Here is a 22,793-nt window from a genome sequence, read left to right as displayed (position 1 = left end):
TCACTTAGTTTCCAAGGTGAGGGGCTAGAGAGACAGAGAGTGGCATACACTAAATCTTTCCTACCCCTGAAGCGTTCACTGCACCCTGTTGGGAATCTAGAAGGAAAAAGGGACACATTTCCTAGTATAAAGGGAAGAGGAAATCATAAGAATGGGACGATCTACCCCTTTCCAATAGAATTCAAAATGAATTCACAGAGGAGGCAGTTGAGGGTGAGAAGGGATCATCAAAGCTCCTAGGATAAGCATCATCATGGGAGGTAAACTGAGTCAAGCCAGAGAAACTGGCCTGAAAGAACAGAAGAAACCCCCCAATACCAGTGAGTCACACTCTCATTCCCCACTTCCTCCTCTCTGGTTCCTTTCCACTAATGTCCCCTCAACCCCTGCCCTTCTTCCCTTCGTGTTCCCTTAGCCCCTATCTCTGGGGTACTTGTACTTCTCCCTACAACATCTCTAGCTGTCCTATACCAAATTGGACAAACCCATCCTAGGAAAGTCACTAAGCAGAGCCCCATGAGAAAAATGGAACGGCATGTAGGCAACATGTGCCCCCACAGCTGTGAATCGGTTCCTGAGGTGGGTGCTGCCTGCTCCCTGTGCCCGGTTTTTATGGCGAAAGCCGGGAGAGTTTCCTGTGACTTCGTTCCTGCTGGGAGCTGGCGTTGGAGGGCTCCTTTCTGTGGGTGAGTAGGGCACAGAGCCACAGAATCAGAGAATTTGGGAGCTCGAAGTGACCCATCTAGTCCCGCATGTAACACGAAAGGCCTTCCTATTAGAAGGTACCTTCAGACCACTAATGAGGGGGTACTTACCATGTCAGGCCATTCCACTTTTAGACAGTTCTAATTGCTAGAAAGTTCTTTGCTGACATAAAGTTTAAAACAACTTCTTATCTGTTTTTACTCTTACCTTCTTAGAATTGATGCTGTGTATTGGTTTCAAGGCAGAACAGTAAGGGCTAGGCAATGGGGGGGGGGGGAGATAAGTGACTTGCCCAGGGTCACACATCTAGGAAGTGTCTGAGGTCACACTTGAACCCAGGGGGTCCCATCTCCAGGCCTGGCTCTCTATCCACTGAGCCATCCAGGAACCCCTTCGACTGACTTCATTGCAATTGTCGCTCTTTATTCCTCTTTCTGCTTTCTGGAGTCAAACAGAAGACCAATACAGCTATAATCTCTGAGCCTTCTCTTCTCCAAATGAAACATGTGAATCCTTTGCCTTATCCTCATGTGTCATGAACTAAAGACCCTTCATTTTGGCTGTCCTCTAAACACTCTCCAATTTCTCAATATACTTTTTAAAACATTCCTGGAGTACAGCTGAGGGGCTCGGCGGCCTCAGACACTTCCCAGCTTTGTGACCCTGGGCAAGACACTTAACCCCCATTGCCTACCCTTACCACTCTTCTGCCTTGGAACCAATACACAGTATTGATTCTAAGACAGAAGGTAAGGGTTTATTTATTTATTTAAAAACCATCCATCCCTGAAGCCTTCTCCTTCTCCTTCTCGGGGTTATTTATCATCAGAGGATTGGGCAGGCAGCCGAGGAAGACTTGTCTGCCTTCAATGTTGACCCTCTGGTCCCCAGGTATCTCCCATATTTTGGTGACTCCCATAAACCTCTATGAAGAACAGAAGATGACACTGATGTACAACATAGTGGGTGAGTGCAGAAAGGTAGAGTCCAGGAGGGCCCATGTTATGACAGCAGGGTCCGAGGCAATAAATCTGTGCCAGGAGCACCCTTCCTGAGTCAAAGCCCTTGTCTGGTGAGTGCTGGAGGCTTCAGAGGTCCAGAGGCCTTGGGGGACCCCCCATCTGAAAGGAGCGTCACGACACCTCTGCCCAGAGCATAGCGGGACACTCAGAAGGGAAGACTCATGGAATGGCAGGGGATAGTGAGGAGGAGGAGGAAGAACATTTAAAGATCTCTTCCAGGTTTGCTCATGTGATCTCATTTGATCCTCACAACAGTCTCGTTAGGTTGTTGTTGTTGAGTCATTTTTCAGTCGTTCCTGACTCTTCATGACTTCATTTGGGATTTTCTTGGCAAAGATACTGGAGCGGTTTGCCATTTTCCTTCTCCAGCTCATTTCCAGATGAGGAAACTGAGGCAAATAGGGCTAAGTGACTCCCCCAGGGTCAAGCAGCTAGTAAGTTTCTGAGGTCACATTTGAACTCAGGTCTTCCTGTCTGAAATCTAGGCCATTCTTACCACCGAGGCACCTCTGGGGTGAGGGTAGGGATGGGAGGGAGCAATGGTGAAGGAAAAGGGCTTAAAGGATGGGAACGGGGAGCAGACAGGGCAGAGAGGAGGAATGGGGCAATTTGGGGAAGACAGACTATAGAAGGGAGTGGATGGGGGCCTGATGGAGCGGCCACCTCGCCGATGGGAGAAATGCATGACTAGAAGAAGAAGCCTCTCCGCATTTGGGGGTCCCTCCCAGGGAGAGGAATTTCCTGAGCCCAGGAACAAGAGACTTGTATGGGACGGGCAGCTCTGCTCCGTCAAAGGGAGTGTCCATATGGATGACTTTGTGGATCCATTGATTATTCTCAAGTTTGTGCCTAGGACTCTACTCAGCCTTACAGGAGGTGCCTTCAAGGACCAAAGGGTCGGCCACCCCCACGGAGACAGCAAGGGAGGACGAGGGGCTGACCGGCCGTAGCTGGCAGGTCAGATCAGAGTGGGCTGAAGTAGTCAAAAAAGGCTCATCAGGGGTTTCAAGAGGAGAAGAAGGGAAGAATGACAAAGTTCAGCAGGTGTCATGGTGGGCACAACAGTCCCTGTCTGGTTACAAGAGACCCGACTGCCTTCTCACTCTCCCATTCTCTCTTTACTCTCCGGGCAGGCCTGGGGGCCCTGGGCTGGGGCACTTCCCCCCATATTCGCTGTGCCAGCCTTCTGCTGATCCCCAAAGTGCTGGGCAAAGAGGGAAGACTGCTGGTGCTCGGCTACATACTGACTGCCATCTACAAGGGTGAGCGCCTGCCGGACGATGAGCTGGCGCGTGGCGGGCACTCACCGGAGGGACCACCGAGATAGAATGAGAGTTAGTAACAGTTGCTGTCGTTCAGTCGTTTTTGTGACCCCATGTGGGGTTTTCTTGGCAGAGATACTGGAGTGGTTTGCCGGGTTCTTTTCCAGCTCATTTTACAGATGAGGAAACGGAGGCCAAGAGAGCTGAGTGACTTGCCCAGGGTCTCACAGCTAACAAGTGTCTGAGGTCAAATTTGAACTCAGGTCTTCCTGACTCCAAGCCTGGCATTCTATCCACTATGCCGCCTAGCTTCCCATTAATAATAGTAGCTAACACCCACCTAACTTTCTATAATTTGCAAAGCATTTTACAAATATCTCATTTTGTCCTCACAATAACTAATTGGTGGATACTGCTATTATCCCCATCTTAAAGATGAAGAAACTGAGGCAAATAGAGGTGAGTGACCTCGCCAGGGTGACTCAGGGTGACTGGTATGTTTCTGAAGCAGGGTTTGAACATAGTTCTTTCAGATTCCAAGTCGTGGGGTCTCTCCTCTGTGCCCTCTAGCTGTATGCTGAAGACATCAGGAACACCACACGGGATCTTAGATCTTAGATCTAGAAGGCATCTTATTGCTCTTCAGGTCCAAGCTCCTCATTTTACAAGTGAAAAAACTGAGAGCTTAAGTGATTTGCCTGGGGTCACATAGCTGGCAGGATTTGGAGAAATTTGAAGCATGCTGTATCCCAGGGTGAAATAGGTGGGACTAGAGTGCTGAGGTGGGGAGAAGAGAAGGCTTTTACTTAAAAAAAAAAAAAAAAAAAATAAGGCAAAGGGAGAGAGGCCAGAATTCTTCTTTTTTTAAAGAAAACCCTAACCTCTGTCTCAGAAATGACACCAGCCCCCCCTCTCTTTCCCTCTGACTCTTTCCCATCCCAGGGCCCGTGACCAATCTTCGCCACAACATGAATGAAGTGGTCTTATCTCTGGGCTGTACGGTAGAGATGCAGATCAACCATACCCGAATGGCTTGGAGAGTCTCCACATCTCCTCTGCGATCTGTATTCAAGGAACTTCTGGTCTGGGAACAGAACTGGGCGTGGGGAAAGAAAGGGTTGGTTATGGGAGGGTAAGGGAGCTTGGGAGAGAGAGCATTTATTTATAGGCCTGAGGAGTTATAAAGTTAGGAGATGGGGAATCTAGAAAATTTTAAAGGGACTAAAGAACTGAAGGATTACAGACTGGGGTTCTAGGAACCTGGAAACCTGAGGAAATAGGGAGTTAGGAGTTATAAAATGGAAGGATTGGGGCAGGTAAGTGACTTACTGAATAAAGAGTCAGGCCTGGAGTTGGGAGGACTTGGGTTCAAATCTGTCCTCAGATACTTCCTAGCTATGTGACCCTGGGCAAGTCACTTAACTGCAGTTGCCTAGCTTGGTGTTGATTCTAAGACAGAAGATAAAAAAGGGTTTTAAAAAAAGTCTGAGGCGGGGCAGCTAGGTAGCTCAGTGGATTGAGAGCCAGGCCTAGAGACGGGAGGTCCTAGGTTCAAATCCGACCTCAGACACTTCCCAGCTGTGTGACCCTGGGCAAGTCACTTGACCCCCATTGCCTACCCTTACCACTCTTCCACCTATAAGTCAATACACAGAAGTTAAGGGTTTAAAATTAAAAAAATTAAAAAAAAATAAATAAAAAAAGTCTGAGGAATTAGGGTTTGGGATAGAAGAGTTGGGCATGGTTAGGAGGATGGGGAGTCAGATCAGGAAGATTTTTAGTGATAGGGCAGCTGGGGGAAAGGTGTGATGGAATCCCATTAATGGAATTTGGGACTGGACTGGACTCTGTAGGAGCTTCAGGTCTAAGATGGAGAGCCTGGGGGTCAAAAGAGCTCAGAAGTCATAGAGGGTTAAGGGCTAGGCGGGACAAGTGGCTGAGCCAGGCCCCAAGGACCTGGGAGGAGGGGGGAGGAGATGAAGTGTCTTTTTTTTTTTTTTTTTAAATAAGCCCTTGCCTTCCATCTTGGAGTCATTACTGGGTATTGGCTCCAAGGCAGAAGAATGGTAAGGGCTAGGCAATGGGGTCAAATGACTTGCCCAGGGTCACACAGCTGGGAAGTGTCTGAGGCCAGATTTGAACCTAGGACCTCCCATCTCTAGGCCTGACTCTCAATCCACTGAGCTACCCAGCTGCTCCCAGATGAAGTGTCTTTATATGGCAGTTGGGAGAGGGGGGAATGTTTGGGGCCACGGGGAGAAGGGGGGAGGCTTAAAACTCTGATGATTCCCTTCTTCTGGCCTCACTGCCATTTCCCCCCCACACTTCCCCCAGAGTAAAAAAGAAGACCTGAAATTTGATACTCACACTATCTCAGAGTCCTTTAAAGAATTGGATGCTCAGGTGGAGAGTAATGATGGCTTTGAATCAGAGGCATCCGGGGAGTTAGAGGACCAGGGCCCCAAGGTCCGAATGGGAGTAGAAGGAATGAAGCCCTCCACTCAGAAGATCTATGAATTCAAGACCAGGCTTCGCTGCTTCTGTGAGTGGGGAGGCCAGAGGGGCAGCTGCTTGGGGGCTCTCAAAGTGCCCGTGGAAGGAGGTAGTGAGTGGGCGGGTCTCCCAAGCCTTGGGTGGGGCCTGGGGGTTCCCGGGTTTTCCATCCATTCCCGAGTTTCTGGTTTGAGAGAGGCTGCAGGATTGAGGGAGGTGGGAACCCACTGGCGGCCTGGAGAGCAGAATTTCCCTCCCCTCCTCCCTCCAGATATTGTGAACAGAGCTGTTCGAAGCTGCCAGCGATGGTTCGATCACAAGCATGCCCATTGCATGGAGAAGATCAAAGTTCCGCTCTTGAACCATCTCCTGTGCCTACCCATGACGTTCAAGTTCCTGTGCCGCATCGCCTGGAGTTAGGACGTGGGCTGGTTGGGGCCAAGGGGGAGGGATGGAACGGAGCCAGGATGGCCAGGGAGCAGATTGGTGTGGCCCCTGGAAATGCTGTGTTGGATGGAAGGGGTTTGTTGAGGAGGAAAGGAGAAAGGCCCAGGGGGATTCGGAAGGGACCTCAGGGTCATCCACTCCTATCCAAAGCATGAATGGCAATTACACGATCCTCACCAGCTGGTCATCGAGGCTCTTCTTTGATTCATTTTTATTTTATCTTACCAGATTGTGTATCGATAAAGTTATTTTATTTTTTAGAAACCCTTTCCTTCTGTCTTAGAATCACTACTGTGTATTGGTTCCAAGGTAGAAGAGCGGTAAGGGCTAGGCAATGGGGGTCAAGTGACTTGCCCAGGGTCACACAGCTGGGAAGTGTCTGAGGCCAAATTTGAACCCAGGACCTCCCATCTCAATGCTCTGAGTTACTTAGCTGCCCTCATACAATTTTTTTTTTCCTCATACAATTTTTAATGTTCATTTTCTGACATCTGGCAATCCATATTCTCTCCCTGCCTCCCAACCTTCCTCCATTCCCAAGAAGACAGGTAACATGATATAGGTTACACATATATTATAATACATATTTCCACATTTGTCATGCTGCGAGACATCCAAGCCCATCTTGTTCCTGTCTGAAGGCTAGAAGGGAGGGCAAAGGCTTGAAAGGAGAAATGGGGAACCAGGCATCCGGCTCTGTGGCAAACAGGAAGGAGAATGAGGAGTTCTGGCAAGGAGAGGCAACAACAGGGTCCTGGGGTGGAAAGCACCCCCCCTCCCCCCGACTCATTTTCCCCATGCATTGCTTCTTCTCATCAGTAATGGAGCCCTGGTGCCGAAATCGAATCCCTGTGGAAGGCAACTTTGGCCAGACCTACGATTCGCTCAACCAATCCATGCAAGGGCTGGGAGGAGAGTTCTCTGCCCACATAAATGTCAAGGTGGTTGTTGATGAGTCAAAGGAGATCAGCTTGGTGATGGGTGTGAGGGGTCACGGGGGAGGAGGGAGGCAGGATGGGAGAGGTGGCCTGGTGGGAATGAAACACAGGAACAGATGGACATAAGGCAGGAGTAGGAATCATAGTAATAACTAACATATTTATGTAGTGCTTTGCAAAGCACTTTACAATTAATCTTTACAAGAATTCTGGGAGGGAGGTGTTATTATCCCAATTTTTCAGATGTGAAAACTGATGAAACTGAGAGGTTTATGATTTGCCTATGATCACACAGCTAGCAAGTGTCTGAGGCTGGATTTGAACTCAGGCCTCCCTGAGTCCAGACTCAGAGCTCTGTCCACTGTGCCACCTAGCCGCCTTGAGGAACAGCATCCAAAAGAATTGAGGGGCCAGGGCTTATGTCAAGCCGGACCAATTTATCTTTCTCTCCTCTTCCCCATCCCTTTGAACCCTTCTTCTTGCCCCAGAAAGAGAATCAAACAGCACTCGTGGGCATCAACGTGACCAAGGCCCAGCTGAGGGAGGAAGTGAAAGATTACATTGACTATCAGGTGGTCCAGCTGGACCAAACCTTGGGGCTGCTTCGGGTCCTGCTCTCCTGCACGTTCCTCTTGGTTTTCCAGGCGTGAGACAATCTTCCTCTTTCTCAGTATAATAATAATATCCACCACGACTCCTTCACTCTCATCCTGGCCCCGTCACACCCATGACCTCACGGGAACAGAGGGGGCAGCCCTGGGACCTCAGGGCTGGAGGCATCTGGGCAAGGAGGCAGGATGGGCAGGGAGGGAGGAGAGGGAAGTACATATTGGGAGCCTTGCATTAGACCTTCCAAAGCGGATTGGACTGTCTCAAAGGCCCCCAGCCTCCCCATGAGGAATCACAGAACAATGGGAGAGATTTCAGGTATCATCCAATCTAATTCCCCCATTTTACCCATAAAGAATTCGAGGCCCAAAAAGGGGAATCCATGATTCGCTTTGGGTCACACAGCTCCTGAGCAACAGAGAAGGAAATGAGAACCCAGATCTCCTGAATTCCAGTCTAGAGTCATTCAGTCATTGACCTTTGGAGTTCCAGGGGAGCTTAGATATATCTAGTGACCAGCCTCCTCACTTTATTGAGGCCTGTAAAGGCTAAGAGACTTGTCCAAGGTCATGAATCTATTTATGTTAGGGAGGCCAAAACTCAAACTCTTGCCTTCTGCCTCTTAAGTCCAGTGCTTTTCCCATTATGGCAAACTGCCTCTCATTGACTGCATCTAAAGCCACTCTAAACTTTATTCCTTATTTTGGATGCTGGCCACTTTTCCATTAACTTTAAAACATAATCCTGAGGATCTTCTTCCGCCTTGATTTCGGTATCTGTAATGTCCAAAGCCTGCTTTCATTTCCTCCTGAATGATGATTGGTCAGCAATTTTCCCTCCATTTGGACCAAAGTCCTGGGCACCCCACCCAGGTACCACACCCACCTGGAGGCAAGCTGGTTCCTGGGTGTTTGCTTTTGGCCTCTCCCTCCACCCACCTCACTCCTTCTCCCAAGGACCTTTGGAATCTAGGATCTTGGACTCTCACTATAGCCCCTTGTACCCTGCAATCTCTGACCCTGGACTCCGACTGTCCCCCTTGGCCAGCCCCTCACTGTCCCCCTTGGACCCTGGAATCTCTGACCCTGGACTCTGTGCCCTTTAGACACTGGAATCACTGACCCTGGACCCTCACTGTCCCCCCTGGACACTATCTTCCACCCTTAAGGGTTGGGGTCCGGGCTTTGGTTCTCAGGGTTGCTCCTTAACTATAGGAATGGCTCCTGATACCTCCTTGGCAGTCAGACTTTACTGTGGGTCCCATCAGGTCTCTGCCCTGTGGCCACCTAAAGTTTGACTTTCTTTCCAATAGTCCCCTCAGGAGATTGTCCTCCCCAGACCTCCAGAGCCTCTACCCAAGTCCATCTTCTGGTTCTGGACAATGGAGGGTATATTCACGTTCCCTTGCCCCTTTTCTCCATCAATTGCCAAGTCTCCCCAGTGTTGGCTGTGTTATGAGTAAGAGTGACACATAAGGCCAGGTTCTCCAAGGATTTAGTGTAGAGTTGAAACCATGAGCCACATGTACAGAAATCAGTCAGAATAATTATGTAATACTGACTCTAAATGTTGTGATTTAGAAGGAGGAGAGAGAGAGAGAGAGATGGGGATGGACCAGAAGAATCGGGACAGGCTTCTTGGAGTTGATGAGACATTCAAGGGCCTTGAAGGCTGACTAGGCTTTGGCTGAGTCAAGAGAAAGAAGGCACTGCAGGATGACAAAATCAGAGATAGAAATGTATTTGAAATGCATAGAGGACCGTGAAGACTCAAGTCTGCCTTGGAAATAAGAGTGGGCATGCGAAATGGAAACAGATTTTGGAGTCTTGAAAGAGGCATATGGTGCAGGGTATGGAATGGACTGGAGTGGAGAGAGACTGGAATTAGGGAGACTAGTTAGAAGAGTATATAATAGGGGCAGCTGGGTGGCTAAGTGGATTGAAAGCCAAGCCTAGAGATGGGAAGCTCCGAGTTCAAATCTGACCTCAGACACTTTCTAGCTGTCTGACCTGGGAAACTCATTTAACCTCTGTTACCTAGCTCTTCCTGCTCTTCTGCCTTGGAACCAATACTTAGCATAAAATCTAAGACAGAAGGTAAAAGTTAAAAAAAAAAAACTGTTAAAAAAAACATACAGGCTTGAGATAAGAGGCCCTGAACTACAGTGGTAGCAACGAGAGTGCTAAGGAGGGGATGAATCCAAGAAATGTTTCTTTTTTTAAAAGTAAGTGAATGCTTTGTTGCTACTCCTTTTTTTATATTTTGTATGTCCTTTATATTATATATCCTTTCCCCATAATGGTATTTATCTCTCCAACTCACTCCCAATATAACCCTTCTTTTTTTTTTTTTTAAACTCTTACCTTCTGTCTTAGAATTGATACTAAATATCAGTTTCAAGGCAGAAAAATGGTAAGAACTAGGCAATGTGGATTAAATGACTTGCCCAGGGTCAATCAGCTAGGAAATATCACAGGTCAAATTTGAATCCAGGACCTCCCTTTGTAGGCCTGGCTCTCTATCCACTGAGCTACCCAGCTGTCTCAGAACCCTTCCCTGCAACAACAAAGTAGGGTGAAGCAAAAGAGATTAGTGCACTAGTCATGTCTGCCTCATTCCACACCTGTAGGCTACCACCTTTCCACTAAGGGTCTTCCGAAGTCATGATTGGTCACTGTAATGGTCAAAAGTTTTCATCATTATATCATGGCAGTCTCTATGTAAATTATTTTCCTGGTTCTGCTTTATCAGTTCATATACACCTTCTAGAATTTCAAAAGATGCTTCCAAGGAGGAAAGGACAGAAGTAGAAGGCAGGACAGCTTGGACATAGGGGTGAAGGAACCAGAGGCATCAGAGTCGAGTCCAAGGATTCTGGCCTGGGTGACTGGAGGAACGCTGGTACCCACTAGGAAATGAATGGAATGGGGAACCATGATGAGTTGGGTCTTGTTGACTGTGTGGTGCTGGGGGGATGGCCCCATGGAGATGTTTAGTTGGAATCTAGGGAAGAGAGCCTGAGTCCTGCAGAACAGTTGGGGCTAGGTACAAAGCTTTGGAGATAACCCCGCCAAATGAGAGCAAATGTGACCCTGAAGGAACACGAGGGAGAAGGGAGAGAAAATTAGAAACAGCTGGGAAAGGGAAACAGAGAAGGAGATGAGTTATTCTCCTTCAGGGCCTTCTCCTACACGGACAACTATAACCGAGACATCCGTTTTGACAACATCTACATCAGTACTTACTTCCGCCAGATTGATGAGAGAAGGAAGAAGCTGGTAAGTAGGACAGGCTCAGACATGACTTAGGGCTCTAGAAACCCCCAGAATTCCATCTGGGTACTCTGGTCTGGTTTATATGGGGGGGATGAATTCCAAAGACTAAAGCCACCCTTGGTGCTCTTGGGTGCTCCCCCACAGGGTAGACAGAGCCTCCTGCCTCTCCGAAAAGCCGAGAAGTCCACTGTCATTTTCCCCTGCAAACTGACCATCCAGGCAAATGAGATGAAGAATGTGGTGAGGAGGACACAGGCAGGCCTAAGCATGGGAGGGGGAATGCTGTCTTTAGCTGGGAGGTGCATGGGTCTCCAGAAGCCACCCAGAGGAGGAAGAGGGATGGGGGAGCAAGGCAAGAGCCCTGGATCTCAGCAGATGGTCCCTAAGGGGAAAAGGAAGGTCAAAGCTTTGGGGTCCAACCTTGGTGCTTCCCCAGAGCAGCCAAGCCCCTGATGGTGTTCCGGGCCATCTAATCTTGTAGGTTCGGGAACTGGTGGAATCCTTGCCAGTGGTGATGCTGTTGCTGATCCTGTGTGTGTTGGACTGGGCCTTCTACACCATCTTTGACACCATCCGCAGACACTCCTTCCTACAGTATAGCTTCAGCAGTAAGCCCTCTTCCCTTCTCCTGCTCCTTGGAACTCCAGCCTGACAACCCCATTATCTGTCTCCTCCCTCTTTTGACTGAGACACTCACACGCCTCAGAAACCCAGTCCCCTCCTCCCACTTCCCTCCCGACCCCCCATCTATAAGAGGCCCAGTTCCCAGGAGCACAGACAGCTTTGCTCTCCACATAGGGCCTCTCCTGACACTGATCCTTCCCCCCACCTACCTTTATTACCCCACTCCTAGGCAGTCACCATCTGGAAGTGAAGGTAGGGGGAGATTCCATGCTGGCCAGACTCCTAAGAAGGACCATCGGGGCCTTAAACACATCCTCTGAGATGTTGATAGAGTCAAGCAACATAGGTGAGTAGATGTGGGGGACCTCAAGCCAGGGTGAGTTAGGCTGGAGAATTTTATGATGGGTGAAATGACTGAGGAAAAAAAAGAGTTCGAGCTTCCAACATATCAGTTTATTAAGCAACGCATACCAATTACATAACAAATTGGAATCAAGCTTCCTCCACTTGGCACTGTACCCTAAATACATGGGGAGAAAGATTTTTAGGCATTAAAAACAATTTAATTAGACTAATTAATTAAAAGAAAACAACTAGGATATGACTTTAGGTAATTTGATTTCTAATTGGAGGAAAGATAGGGACTTTTCCCAACTAAAGATTAGTTGAGAGGAAGAGAGCAAACAGGTATAATTCCCTGAAATCAGAAAAAAGCGGCATCCCACTCCCCCCAAGTGTCTGTATTCAATCAAAGGAACATGGAAATAATTGATTGGCCATTATGGGGCCAGTTTTCAGATAAAACATTTGAGTTGCTTGAGATTTCTAATTGTGAGAAAACTTTGTAGCAGCCTTTGGACATGACGGAGCTTCTGGTCAGCATAACCCAAGTTCTTCGTTAAGGGTCTCTGAGCGACAGGGAGAGGTGGTCCAGCTTCTCAGTCATGCAGGCCCGGTTCAAACAATGAGATAAACTTTTCTCACAGTTCTCATAATTGAATAAAGTTTCCTCATAAGACAGAAATGGGACCGAACCCATAATTGAATGGAAAGGGAACTGAGCTCTCTCCAGAATGGAGTCAGTGTGGTTCACTCCATTCCCACAATTCCCTCAATATGGAGAGCAAGGATAGAGTGGCTTACAGACAAGGAGAAGGGATATCAAAATGACTGGTTACAGGAACTATAGGAACAGGGTCCTACTCTCTTTCCTCAAAGTACAGTGAAGGAGGAAAAATATTACACAACTCATGTTCAAATCCCAGCTCTGTCATTGTGTGGCCTTGGAAAAATCACAGCAACTCTCTGAGCCTGTTTCCTTCTGTAAAAAGTAAAGAAGGAGGGGCAACTAGGTGGTTCAGTGGACTGAGAACCAGGCCTAGAGATGGGACTGGGTTCAAATCTGGCCTCGGATACTTTCTAGCTAAATGACCCTGGGCAAGTTATTTAAACCCAGTTGCCTACCCTTAGCTGCTCTTCTGCCTTGGAACCAATAAGAGTACTGATTTTAAGACGGAAAGTAAGGGTTTAAAAAAAAAGTAAAAGAACCAGGCAGCTAGGTAGCACCCTGGCTAGAACTGTTATCTGGGGCAACTAGATAGCATGTATAAATATGAAAAATAATTATGACTGAAATAATAATATATATTAGTATTTTAATTAAAGCCATGCTGATAGATAAAGTTATCAGACCATGCGCTTGTAAGCATTCAAAATTGCTGCCTCCATTTTGTTACCTCTTGTCTCTCCCCGAGCCTGCTAGCCAAGAGACCACTCCCTCCTAACCCAGGAGATTATAAACTCTTCCCTGCGTGGAGACGTAGGTGTCCCCACGGCCAAAGAACCGGAACCGGAAACCCGTTGGACCACGGGAAATGTAGTTTGATAATGTCCATAGAAAATACATATATATACTTAAAGATGACATCTCCCAAATTTCACTTTTACACATGGTGGATAGAGAACCAGGCCTGGAGTTGGGAGGACCTGAGTTCAAATCTGATATCAGCTACTTCCTATTTGTCTAGCCCTTGCCACTCCTCTGTCTTAGAATTGATACTAAGTTGTATGACCCTGGGCAAGTCACTTAACCCCCATTAGCCTGCCTAGCCCATACCACTCTTCTGCCTTGGATACACAGTATTGATTCTAAAACAGAAGATAAGGCTAAAAAAAAAAAAAAAAAGAAGGGAGTGGATTGATCTAGATGACCTCTCAGGTCCCTTCCAGGCTTAGGCCTACAGTTCTGGGATCTTTCTAGGAAAGGATATAAATATCCCCAGAGCTGCTGCTTTGGCAGGGCTATCAGAAAGGATAATTCTTCTAGATGAATTTTATATCCTTTTATAAATATATACATTAATATATACTTTTATATTCCCACAGCTTGTCTGCCCAAGCCAGTAGGCATGAACTCCCAAGACTACGTGAAGGTCTTTTGGCCTACTGGCCTGCTGGTGCTACTCTGCCTGACACAGGCCTACACCTACCGACTCCGAAGGGTCATTGCAGCCTTCTACTTCCCCAAGGTGACCAGGGACCTCAGACCCAAAGCCTTAGACCCTCACGCTCCCAGTCCGTTTCACAGAATAATGGGATTGCAAAGTCAGAGGACCCCAGTGGGGCATCTCTTCCAACCCTTGCCCCATGCCCCTCTCCTCAGAGGCCTCCAATGCTTCTCTCTGGCTCCAAGAGGACCCCAAGCTGGGGGTAACCTCTGTCTGCTCCAGTTTGCCAACATAGAGGCCAGGGCTGCCCTTGGCTTCCCAAACTTGGGAGGTGTGAGTGAGACCCGAGGCACTTTCATCTCCCACTCACAGAGAGAGAAGGAGCGTGTCCTGTTTTTCTACAACGACCTTCTCAGGAAAAGGAAGGTCTTCACCAAACTTCGAAGGACTGTCATCATAAGGAGGGCTCAAAGGCAAGGGAGGCCTGTGAGTGTGCAGCTTCTGGCTTCTCCCTTCTCTCTTGGGTGGGGCTGGAAGGACCCAGTTATATAGGAGAGGATTCCTACTTTGAGGGTTTCAGCAAGTAGCAGCAAGCATATTACTAATTTAGAGCCAGGAGGAACCTCAGAAATCATCTAGTCCAGACTCTCATTTTACAGGAAAGGAGGCAGGAAGTCATTTTTCCAAGGAAACAACAGAAGCAGAACCTTACCTGGAATCCAGGCCTTTTGATTCCCAATGTGGTGCTCACTGTGGTACATGAGCACTGGAGGCAGATGACCCAGCCTCCCTTCCCCTCCAAGAGCTTGCAGCTTAATTGAGAGGAATGACAAGGACAGGACACATGGCAGCTTGGCAGAATAGAAAGTGCTAGACTTGGAGTCAGGAAGACTTGAATTCAAATCTTGCCTCAGACACTTAAAAGCTTTATTAACCTAGACAAATCACTTGAAACTCTATCAGCCCTCAGTTTCCTCATCTGTAGAATAAGAACACCTACTTCAAGGAGTTGTTGTAAAGATCAATAGAGATAATATATGGAAAATTCTTTACCCACCTTTAAGCTCTATATGAAAATTAGCTAGGATGTCACAATTAAGTTTTAAATTATTAATACAATAAGTATTAAGTATTGTGCTAGGGCAACTAGGTGGCACAGTGAATAGAGTATTGGGCTTAGAGTCAGGAAGACCTGAGTTTAAATGCAGCCTGATACTTACTAGCTGGGCAGATAGATAGATAGATAGATAGATAGATAGATAGATAGATAGATAGATAGATAGATAGTAAAGACAGAGATAACTAGAGAGTCCAGAGAGAGTGAAGAATCAAGAACGTATGCCTGGGTGATTAAGAACAGTGATGGGGAAGTTGGAGAAAGGGTAAAGGTGGGAAAAATGAATTCTTTTGGAGGCATGTTAAGTATCTGAGATGTCTGTGGGACATCTAACCCATGATGTCCAAAAAGATGTTAGTGATATGGACTGGGCATGAGACCAGGAGTGGTAAAAAAGATAATGCATGCTGGCATTTATATCATACTTTAAAGTTTACAAAGCACTATATATTTTATCTCAGTTGATCCTCATTAGAACAATCGAAGGTAGATGCTATTATTATCCCCACTTTACAGATGAGGAAACTGAGGTGGAGACATTCAGTAACTTGTCCAGGGTCACACAGCTATTGTCTGTGGTAGGATTTGAACTCTGGTCTTCCTGACTTCAAGTCCTACTGCTCTTACTCACTGTGCTACCTAACTATATAGGGATCATCTGCTCTTGGGAGTTCCTGAGAACAGAGACATTATAAAAGAAAAAAAGAAGTGTGGTGGTTCTCCAGGCCTTGAGGGCACCCATAATTACTAAGCATGACATGAAAGTCCAGCTAGGGAGACTGAGAAGGGCAGCTGGAGAGGCAGGAGAAGAACCTGGGGAGAATGGTGTCAGAAGCATGTATTAAGTACCTACCAGGTACTAGGCACTGTACTTAGTGCTGGGCATATTAAGAAAGGGGGGGGGGATCTCTTCTCTAATCAAATGAGGAGGCATGAAAACAACAAGGCATCAACAAAAAATTGGCAGGATAAAATGTCAGATGCTGAGGAGAGGTGAAGATTGGAAAAAGCCATTGATATGGAAATTAAAGTGATCATTGGTTCCTTTGGAGAAAGCTAGATAAACAAAGCTTTTTTTTTTTTTTTTTTTTTTTTTTTTTTTAGGGTTTTATAGGTTTGCAAAATATTTTGCAGTCTAGCCTCACAACATCCCGGAGTTAGTTGCTATATTCCCATGTTACAAATGAGAAGGCTGAGGCTGATTGCGGTTTTGGGCGACTTGGTCAGGCTCATTTCACTTAAGGCTAGATTTGAACTTGGCAAGTGATGGGATGTGAGAGTCGAGGAAATGGAAGTGTAAATAGAGGCTAACTCTGGATCGAAAGTGTCACTGTCTCCATTTGACAGAGGGGGAGGCAGGCTCTGGGACGAGAAGTCATTGGGTCCGTGGTCACATAGCTTGGAAATGTGGGAGGTGGGATTCAAACCCAGGTCTTGGTGACTCTCCTCTACCCCTCCACAAGGGGGCTCTTTCCCTACCCAACGAGCGCCAGCCACAAGGGAGTACTGAAGGGCTTTTTTTTCTCTCCATGACAGCGCCACCCTCTGGTAGACAGGTGTTGCCATCGCTGCCTCTTTTTTCGATACTTGCTGCGCAGGCGCTGCGTGGTGTGCCAGGCCTCCGAGACGGCGGAGTCCTGGATCTGCCCGACTCAGGGCTGTGGAGCGGTGTACTGCGCCTCATGCTGGATAGACATGAAGAAAAAATGTCCGGCGTGCACTCCCCGCGACGAACTCTCCTCCTCTGCTTACAGCAACAGCTCGGACGACGCCATCTACGCGGAGTGAGGGGGAGCCCCAGTTGCCCTCGGGTGGCCTCCCCCAGTGCTCACGTGCCCTGCCCTGTCCAGCCCTGTCTTTTCTTCCAAACCCCGCTCAATAAAGCTGCCTCCTCGCAAAGCCGTTCAGGTCAAACCAAGGAGGACTGAGGTGGGATGAGGGGTCGGCTGGGGTCTCGGAAAGGCGCCGCCTTACCAGTCCCGTTCCCTTGGGGCTGCTCTGTCTGACCCCACCTGTGCTGGAGTGGGCCGGGCAGGGCTAGGGAGCCTGAGTTGGGGACAGCGGGACACTGGGAAGCCCAGAGCCACGGATTAGCGACACCTGGGCCGAGCAAAGAGAGTGGTTGCTGGAGCCAGTTTGACCAGGAAGCAACGCTGGGTCACGCCCCCAGGAATCGCCTATGGCGGGGGTTAGCAGAGAAGCCGCTGGCCTGAGACCTGCTCCACGGGGCGGGATCTGGAATGTGGGGTGGGGTCTAGTCTAGGGGCGGGGATTATTCCCTGGGGCGGGACTTTGGCTGAGGTCAGAGCTGTAAGTCCGGCTGGAGTGGGGCGGGGTCTGGGCTGGGCTCAGGGGCTGGACGCCGGCCCAAGGGGGAGGAGCTGGGATCAATAGGCGGGACTTAGGCTGGGGTCAGAGCCGGGAGCTTGGCCTGAGGGGCGGGGCTATTCCGGGGGCGGGGCCGGGCCTGGGAGAGGCGCGGGGCGGCCTCCACCAAGCTATCTTAGCAAAGCCGGCGCCTTCCCGGCCACTGCTGCTGCCGCAGCCTCGGTGCCCCAGCACCTGCTGCCCTCGCTCGGCCCCGGGCACCGCTGCCATGCGGCTGGCGCTGCTCTGGGCACTGGGGCTCCTGGGTGCCGGGAGTCCCATGCCCTCGAGGACCCTTTTGGACACAGGTGAGCCGGGCCTGGGGAGCCCTCGGAAAGGAAACTTGGGGCGACAGAGTCCGAGGGTGCAGGGTGCGAAAGGAGACTCGGGGAGCCAAGAAGGCCACGGGAGCACTCCTAGGAGGAATCTATCTCATCCTGCATCCACTGTCCTGGAGGCCAGGGACAAGGCGGGGGCGGGATATTGACGCGCAGATCGGAGCTCAGCAGTGGGGAGAGGGATCACAAGGGGTGACACCAGATTCCAGGGGCCAATTCAGATGCCTGTGTTCCCAAATTTATTCTCCGCCTCCCACCCTTGATTGGGCCTTCAAGAGACGGCCCCTGGTGCCAGGCACACATTCGGGACTTCCCCATTCTTTTTCATCTGCGATCGCAGGGATGAAAGTCATCATTTACCTCCCCTCTCTAAGACAAGACAAACGTCGTCCCCCCACGTCCACTCCCACGAATAGGGAGAAGTTGGCCATACTGCCCTGGACCGGGTTCTGTAGGTATCTAAATGGCCAAAGGCGTTAGCAAACTGGGCCTGGAGTGGAGAACTCCCTTTCCCAAACTGTGGAGCCAAGGGGAGTGGGTGGGTATCCAAAGTGTCAGAATACAGTGTGCCACCAAAGTTTAGGGAACCAGGAGGGGGAGCAAGAAGAGGAGCATGAAGGAAGGACCTGATGCCTCTTAGAACTTTCACTTCCTATTCAATGTCTTAGACTGGGGGTGGGTGGGGGGGAGACTACTGAGGGGGTGGAGTGTCCGGAGGAGAGAGGTCCATTGTGTAGGGGGGGGGTGTGGGGAGGAAACCAAGACTGTAGCTGTATGGGGTGTGCCTGCTGTGGGCATGAAGGGGGTGTTTGGGGAGGAGGTGGGAGTGTTTGCTCAGCCGCCCAGAGAAGGGTGTTTCCTTCCAAGATGCCACAGGGGGAAGAGAAAGGGAGGGGAGGTGGGCACTGGGCCACCCTGGTGGCTATGACCATTGCCTGGGAGAAGGGGGAGGTGCCTGCCTGACTCAATGAATGTCCCTTCTAAGGAAGGGGGATGGGTCTATGAAAATTAAGAGGGGAATGGGGGGAGGGTACTGGGGAGAGAAAACAGGCAAAGAATATGAGAGGGACTCTGAAGAGTTAATGGGAGTGGGAAAGAGATTATGGAGGGCCACAGTCTTTATTTTTTATATGTCCCAGCATGCATTGGGAGTCCCTTTTCCCAAAGCAAGAAAGGTCTTCAGAGAGTCATGTTAAAAGCCCAGAAATAAGGGGCAGCTAGGTGGTTCAGTGAACAGAGCCCCAGGTCTGGAGTCAGAAGGATCTGAATTCAAATTTGGCCTCAGACATTTCTAACTTAACCCTCGTTAGTGACTTAATCCAAGTCACTTAACCAAATTGCCTAGCCCTTACCCCTATTCTGCCTTAGAATTGAAACTAAGATAGAAAGTAAGGATTTTAAAATTAAGAGCCCAGGAATAGGAGGTATTAACAAGAACCCCTTTAGACCTCCAAATTTTGGGGCCTAGGGTTTCTTTGCTTCACATTTTGAGGATGCTATTTGGTGTTACAGGTCAAATGGGAGAGCAACTCCCACTGCCAGAGGAGCTACCTAGAAGGTACCCAGAGCCCCAGATTCTTCGGGGCAACCTCACCCTCAACTTCTCAGAAACACTCCAGGTGAAGTGTACCTGTTCTCATCTTTTTCTACCTGCCCTTCTTAGAACATAGACTATGTCATACTACTAGCCTGGATTCCTTCTCTGTGCAAATGGATTTTTCCCATTAGATTTGGAATCAGGAGACTCTTGCATTTAAATCTCTGATTTGACACTTAATAGCTGTGGCCTTAGGTGAATCACTTAACTTCTCTGAGGCTCAGTTTACCCTTCTGGAAAATGAAGATAATAAAAGTACATCACCTACCTCATAGTTGTTAAAAGGAAAAACTTTGCAAAGCTGAAATTTATTATTTTTATTTCTGCCTACCCCCTTTTGAAATTTCTTGCCTGAGCCCCTCAGCTTTTCTCTAATGACCAATTTCAGTTAAGGATGCCTCTACCCTCTCCCCCTCTCCCAACCTCTACTCAAGAAACACATCTGTTTTCCTGCTTCCATCCCCCCACCCTAAAACTCCATCTCTACAAGAAATGTTCTAACTCAAAACTTATGCCCTCATCCACTCAGTACCCCCACCCTATATGGTACTGTCCAGAACCCTAAGGGAAATTTAGAGAGGAGGGGCTTCTCACTGCATCCCCCACCCCAAAGCTGAGTCAGAGGAAGGGCTGGGGCCGGGAATGGGTCCTCCTTACCATTTCCTCTTTGGGCAGGAAGCCGAGAAGGGGGCGGCTTAGACACCTCCTTTGACCCCTATATGCTCCCCCCAAACAATGATCCCAGCCAGGTGGGGCTTCCTGATCTCTCCTTTGGGACTTCCCTGCCCCAATCCTTATGATCTAAGCTTCAGAACTCCCTAGAGAGCCTGAGTCCTTCTGGCTTTGGGGGAGTTGGTGAGATAGCAGGGAATGCTAGGTGGGTGACAGTTTCTTCCTCTACAGGACAGTCTCCCCCAGAAATTACTGATCAAACTAGAACTGGATGGTAAGAGCCGCATCTTAGAGCTGCAACAGAATGGGTGAGTGCCCCAGAGAAGATCCTGGACAGGCAATGGCCACAGTGTTTAGCACTCCAAAGGGTGACAGCTCCCTTCCCCGGGCTTTTGTACAGATGTCTCTACCTTGTCACTGCCATTAGCTGCTGGGTCACTCACGCCTCACCAGAAGGTGATATTGACTATGTCATCTTTTCCTTATTTTGGCCTCTAGGGAGCTGGTCCCAGACACCCCAACCCTTGTGTGGTACCAGTCTGATGGCTCTCAGGTGGTAAATGAGGGAGATACTCTGGTGAGTTAGACCCTAATGTGCCAGGATTCATTGACTATTGGGAAGTAAGTAGATCTCTAAGGCTAAATTTCCCTGGAAGAAGTGAAAAGAGGGTGCCTTATCTGGGTCTACAGGGTGGATATGTTTTAAACCCACACCTTCTTAATAGCATTTCTAAGGCAGAAGAGCAGCAAGGGCTAGGCAATTGGGGTTATGACTTACCTAGGGTCACATAGCTAGGAAATGTTTGATGCTAGATTTGAATCCTAACTTCAGACTTGGCACTCTCTCCACTATGCCACCTAGCTGCCCTGACAGGTTGATTTTTGTGGGTACTCTCAGTGACTTTCTCTCAGATCCTCATTAGGTTTGACTCTCTGCCACAGGAGAATTGCTGCTACCAAGGGACAGTACAGGACCACCCAGACTCCTGGGCCTCTGTTTGCATTTGCTCTGGACTCAGGTAGAGTGGCAGATGTGGGGAGAGAAAGCAAGTGGGCTTGAGGAGCTGAAATGTCACCCCAAATTCCTTCTTCTCTCCCCAGAGGACTGGTTGTTCTATCCCCAGAGAAAGTATATACCTTAGATCCAGGACCATGGGGAGTTACCCATATCTCCAAGATAGAAGACGTTCACCTAAAAGGAGGCACTTGTGCCCTGAAGCCAGGACCTCATGTGCTCACCCAGGCACAGTCAGAGCTCAAGCTGGACCTGCATCATCTATATCGGGTAAGATTTAAATAGAAGTGGGTAACAAGGTGACTCAGTGGCTTGAGAGTCAAGCCTAGAAGAGGGAGGTCCTGGGTTCAAATTTAACTTCAGACACTTGCTAGCTGTGTGTCCCTGAGTAAGTCACAACCCCAATTGCCTAGCCTTTACTGTTCTTCTGCTTTGAAACCAATACAAAGTATTGATTATAAGTCAGAAGGTAAGAGTTTAAAAAAAAAAAAGACTTAAGTAGAAGTTGGACATTTTGCCTACACCTAATATGGTCCTCTATGCACTTTGGGCATTTAATAAATGCTCACTGAATTGAACTAGATTATTTACTACCCTTAATCCTTCTTTCTCTCTCCTCTCTCTCCCTTCCACCCAGAGTAAACGGGATGTGGTGTCAGAGACAAAGTTTGTGGAGCTGGTGATTGTGGCTGACCACGAGGAGGTAAGGACTTTCGCATCTGAGCCCTACTGTGCCTATCTCTTAGTGCCTTTCTCAGAAGTACCTTCTTCTTCCTTCTTTAACAGGTCCAGAGATATCCAGACCTCCATCAGCTGCAGACCCGAATGCTAGAAGTGGCTAACCAGGTGGATGCGGTGAGTTTCCAAAGAGGGCACACAGGGCGAGCATAGTACCTGCTGGTCTAGGCACAAGGTAGTATAGAAGGCCTGACTGTGCTTCCCGATTAGTTCTTTAGGCCCCTGAATGTCCGGGTGGCACTGGTGGGTGTGGAAGTCTGGACCCAGAAGGACATGATCACCATGGACAGAGATGCAGGCATCACTCTGGACCGCTTCCTCCGCTGGCGTCAGGCAGAGCTGCTCCCTCGACTGCCGCATGACAGTGCCCAGCTGGTCACGTAAGGGCCCTTCTCCTTCCACCATTATTCTGACAACAGCTGTCCTCTCAGGATGTGACTACTTGATGCCCTTGGAGGGTTCCAACCTTTGGCTCCCTCCCTCCCCTTAGGACCACCCTATTTCTGAACTCTTCAGTGGGCATGGCAGTACAGAGCTCCATCTGCTCCCCAAGCCTCTCAGGGGGGGTGAATGTGGTAAGTTTTCCTGGACCTCTTTCTGACCCTTCTCCCTCCCCCCCCCAACAGCAATTCAATTCAGTCTGACTTAGCTGTTCACTTTTAGTGAAAGTATGGGACTGTGCAGAGAACTGAATCTGCAGTCAGGACCTAGGTGCAAATGTACCATCTCGTACTCACCAGATGTGTGACCTTGGACAAATCATGTCACTTCCTTGGGACCTTCATTGCCTTACCTATAAAATGAGCAGGTTGGACCAAAGGGGTTGGAAAATTATAGTCCATCTATTTTTGTAAAGTGGGTTTTGTATTTTTAAATAACATTTTATTGCATTTAAAAATGTAGAAAACATCCCTGACTCATGGCTTTACAAAAATAGGGCATAAGCATAAAAAAGAATAAGAATAATAGCTAACAATTATATAGCTCTCCCTTTGTGCCAGGCACTATGCTGAACACTTTCAATTATTATCTTACTTGATCCTCACAACAACTATGAGAGGTAAGTGCTATTATTACCTCCCCATTTTACAGATGAGGAAACTGAGGCAAAGAGGGTAAACTAGGGT

General features: G+C 48.5%; 2 protein-coding genes across 2 annotated transcripts; both read left to right on the top strand.

The window, feature by feature from the left end:
* The first annotated feature begins 253 nt into the window (after positions 1-253).
* On the top strand, positions 254-17,048 carry DCST1 (DC-STAMP domain containing 1). The gene is made up of 16 exons (XM_044675046.1): positions 254-320; positions 561-686; positions 1,597-1,671; positions 2,861-2,989; positions 3,932-4,071; positions 5,324-5,531; positions 5,754-5,897; positions 6,749-6,870; positions 7,356-7,513; positions 10,655-10,754; positions 10,896-10,991; positions 11,233-11,359; positions 11,605-11,721; positions 13,761-13,903; positions 14,195-14,308; positions 16,476-17,048. The coding sequence occupies exons 1-16, from the start codon at positions 254-256 to the stop codon at positions 16,725-16,727; spliced, it is 2,118 nt and encodes a 705-aa protein (XP_044530981.1). The 3' UTR covers positions 16,728-17,048.
* Positions 17,049-17,467: 419 nt separating this feature from the next.
* Positions 17,468-22,310, top strand: ADAM15 (ADAM metallopeptidase domain 15). The gene is made up of 10 exons (XM_044675045.1): positions 17,468-17,614; positions 19,157-19,263; positions 20,145-20,221; positions 20,412-20,490; positions 20,856-20,932; positions 21,015-21,198; positions 21,566-21,631; positions 21,715-21,783; positions 21,877-22,046; positions 22,157-22,310. Exons 1-10 carry the CDS (start codon positions 17,536-17,538, stop codon positions 22,308-22,310), a joined length of 1,062 nt encoding a protein of 353 aa, XP_044530980.1. The 5' UTR covers positions 17,468-17,535.
* Positions 22,311-22,793: the final 483 nt, after the last annotated feature.

The sequence above is a fragment of the Gracilinanus agilis genome, chromosome 4, assembly GCF_016433145.1.
Source record: "Gracilinanus agilis isolate LMUSP501 chromosome 4, AgileGrace, whole genome shotgun sequence".
NCBI lineage: Eukaryota > Metazoa > Chordata > Mammalia > Didelphimorphia > Didelphidae > Gracilinanus > Gracilinanus agilis.
This window is presented reverse-complemented; position numbering and strand designations above follow the sequence as displayed.

Bases quoted from the DNA above. Each gene is read 5' to 3' on its own strand.
- DCST1 (XM_044675046.1), top strand. From the start codon at position 254: ATGGGAGGTAAACTGAGTCAAGCCAGAGAAACTGGCCTGAAAGAACAG. The intron at 5,532-5,753 runs GTGAGTGGGGAG...TCCTCCCTCCAG, and splicing joins GACCAGGCTTCGCTGCTTCT to ATATTGTGAACAGAGCTGTT. The intron at 14,309-16,475 runs GTGAGTGTGCAG...TCTCCATGACAG, and splicing joins CTCAAAGGCAAGGGAGGCCT to CGCCACCCTCTGGTAGACAG.
- ADAM15 (XM_044675045.1), top strand. From the start codon at position 17,536: ATGCGGCTGGCGCTGCTCTGGGCACTGGGGCTCCTGGGTGCCGGGAGT. The intron at 17,615-19,156 runs GTGAGCCGGGCC...TTGGTGTTACAG, and splicing joins GAGGACCCTTTTGGACACAG to GTCAAATGGGAGAGCAACTC. The intron at 19,264-20,144 runs GTGAAGTGTACC...CTTCCTCTACAG, and splicing joins ACTTCTCAGAAACACTCCAG to GACAGTCTCCCCCAGAAATT.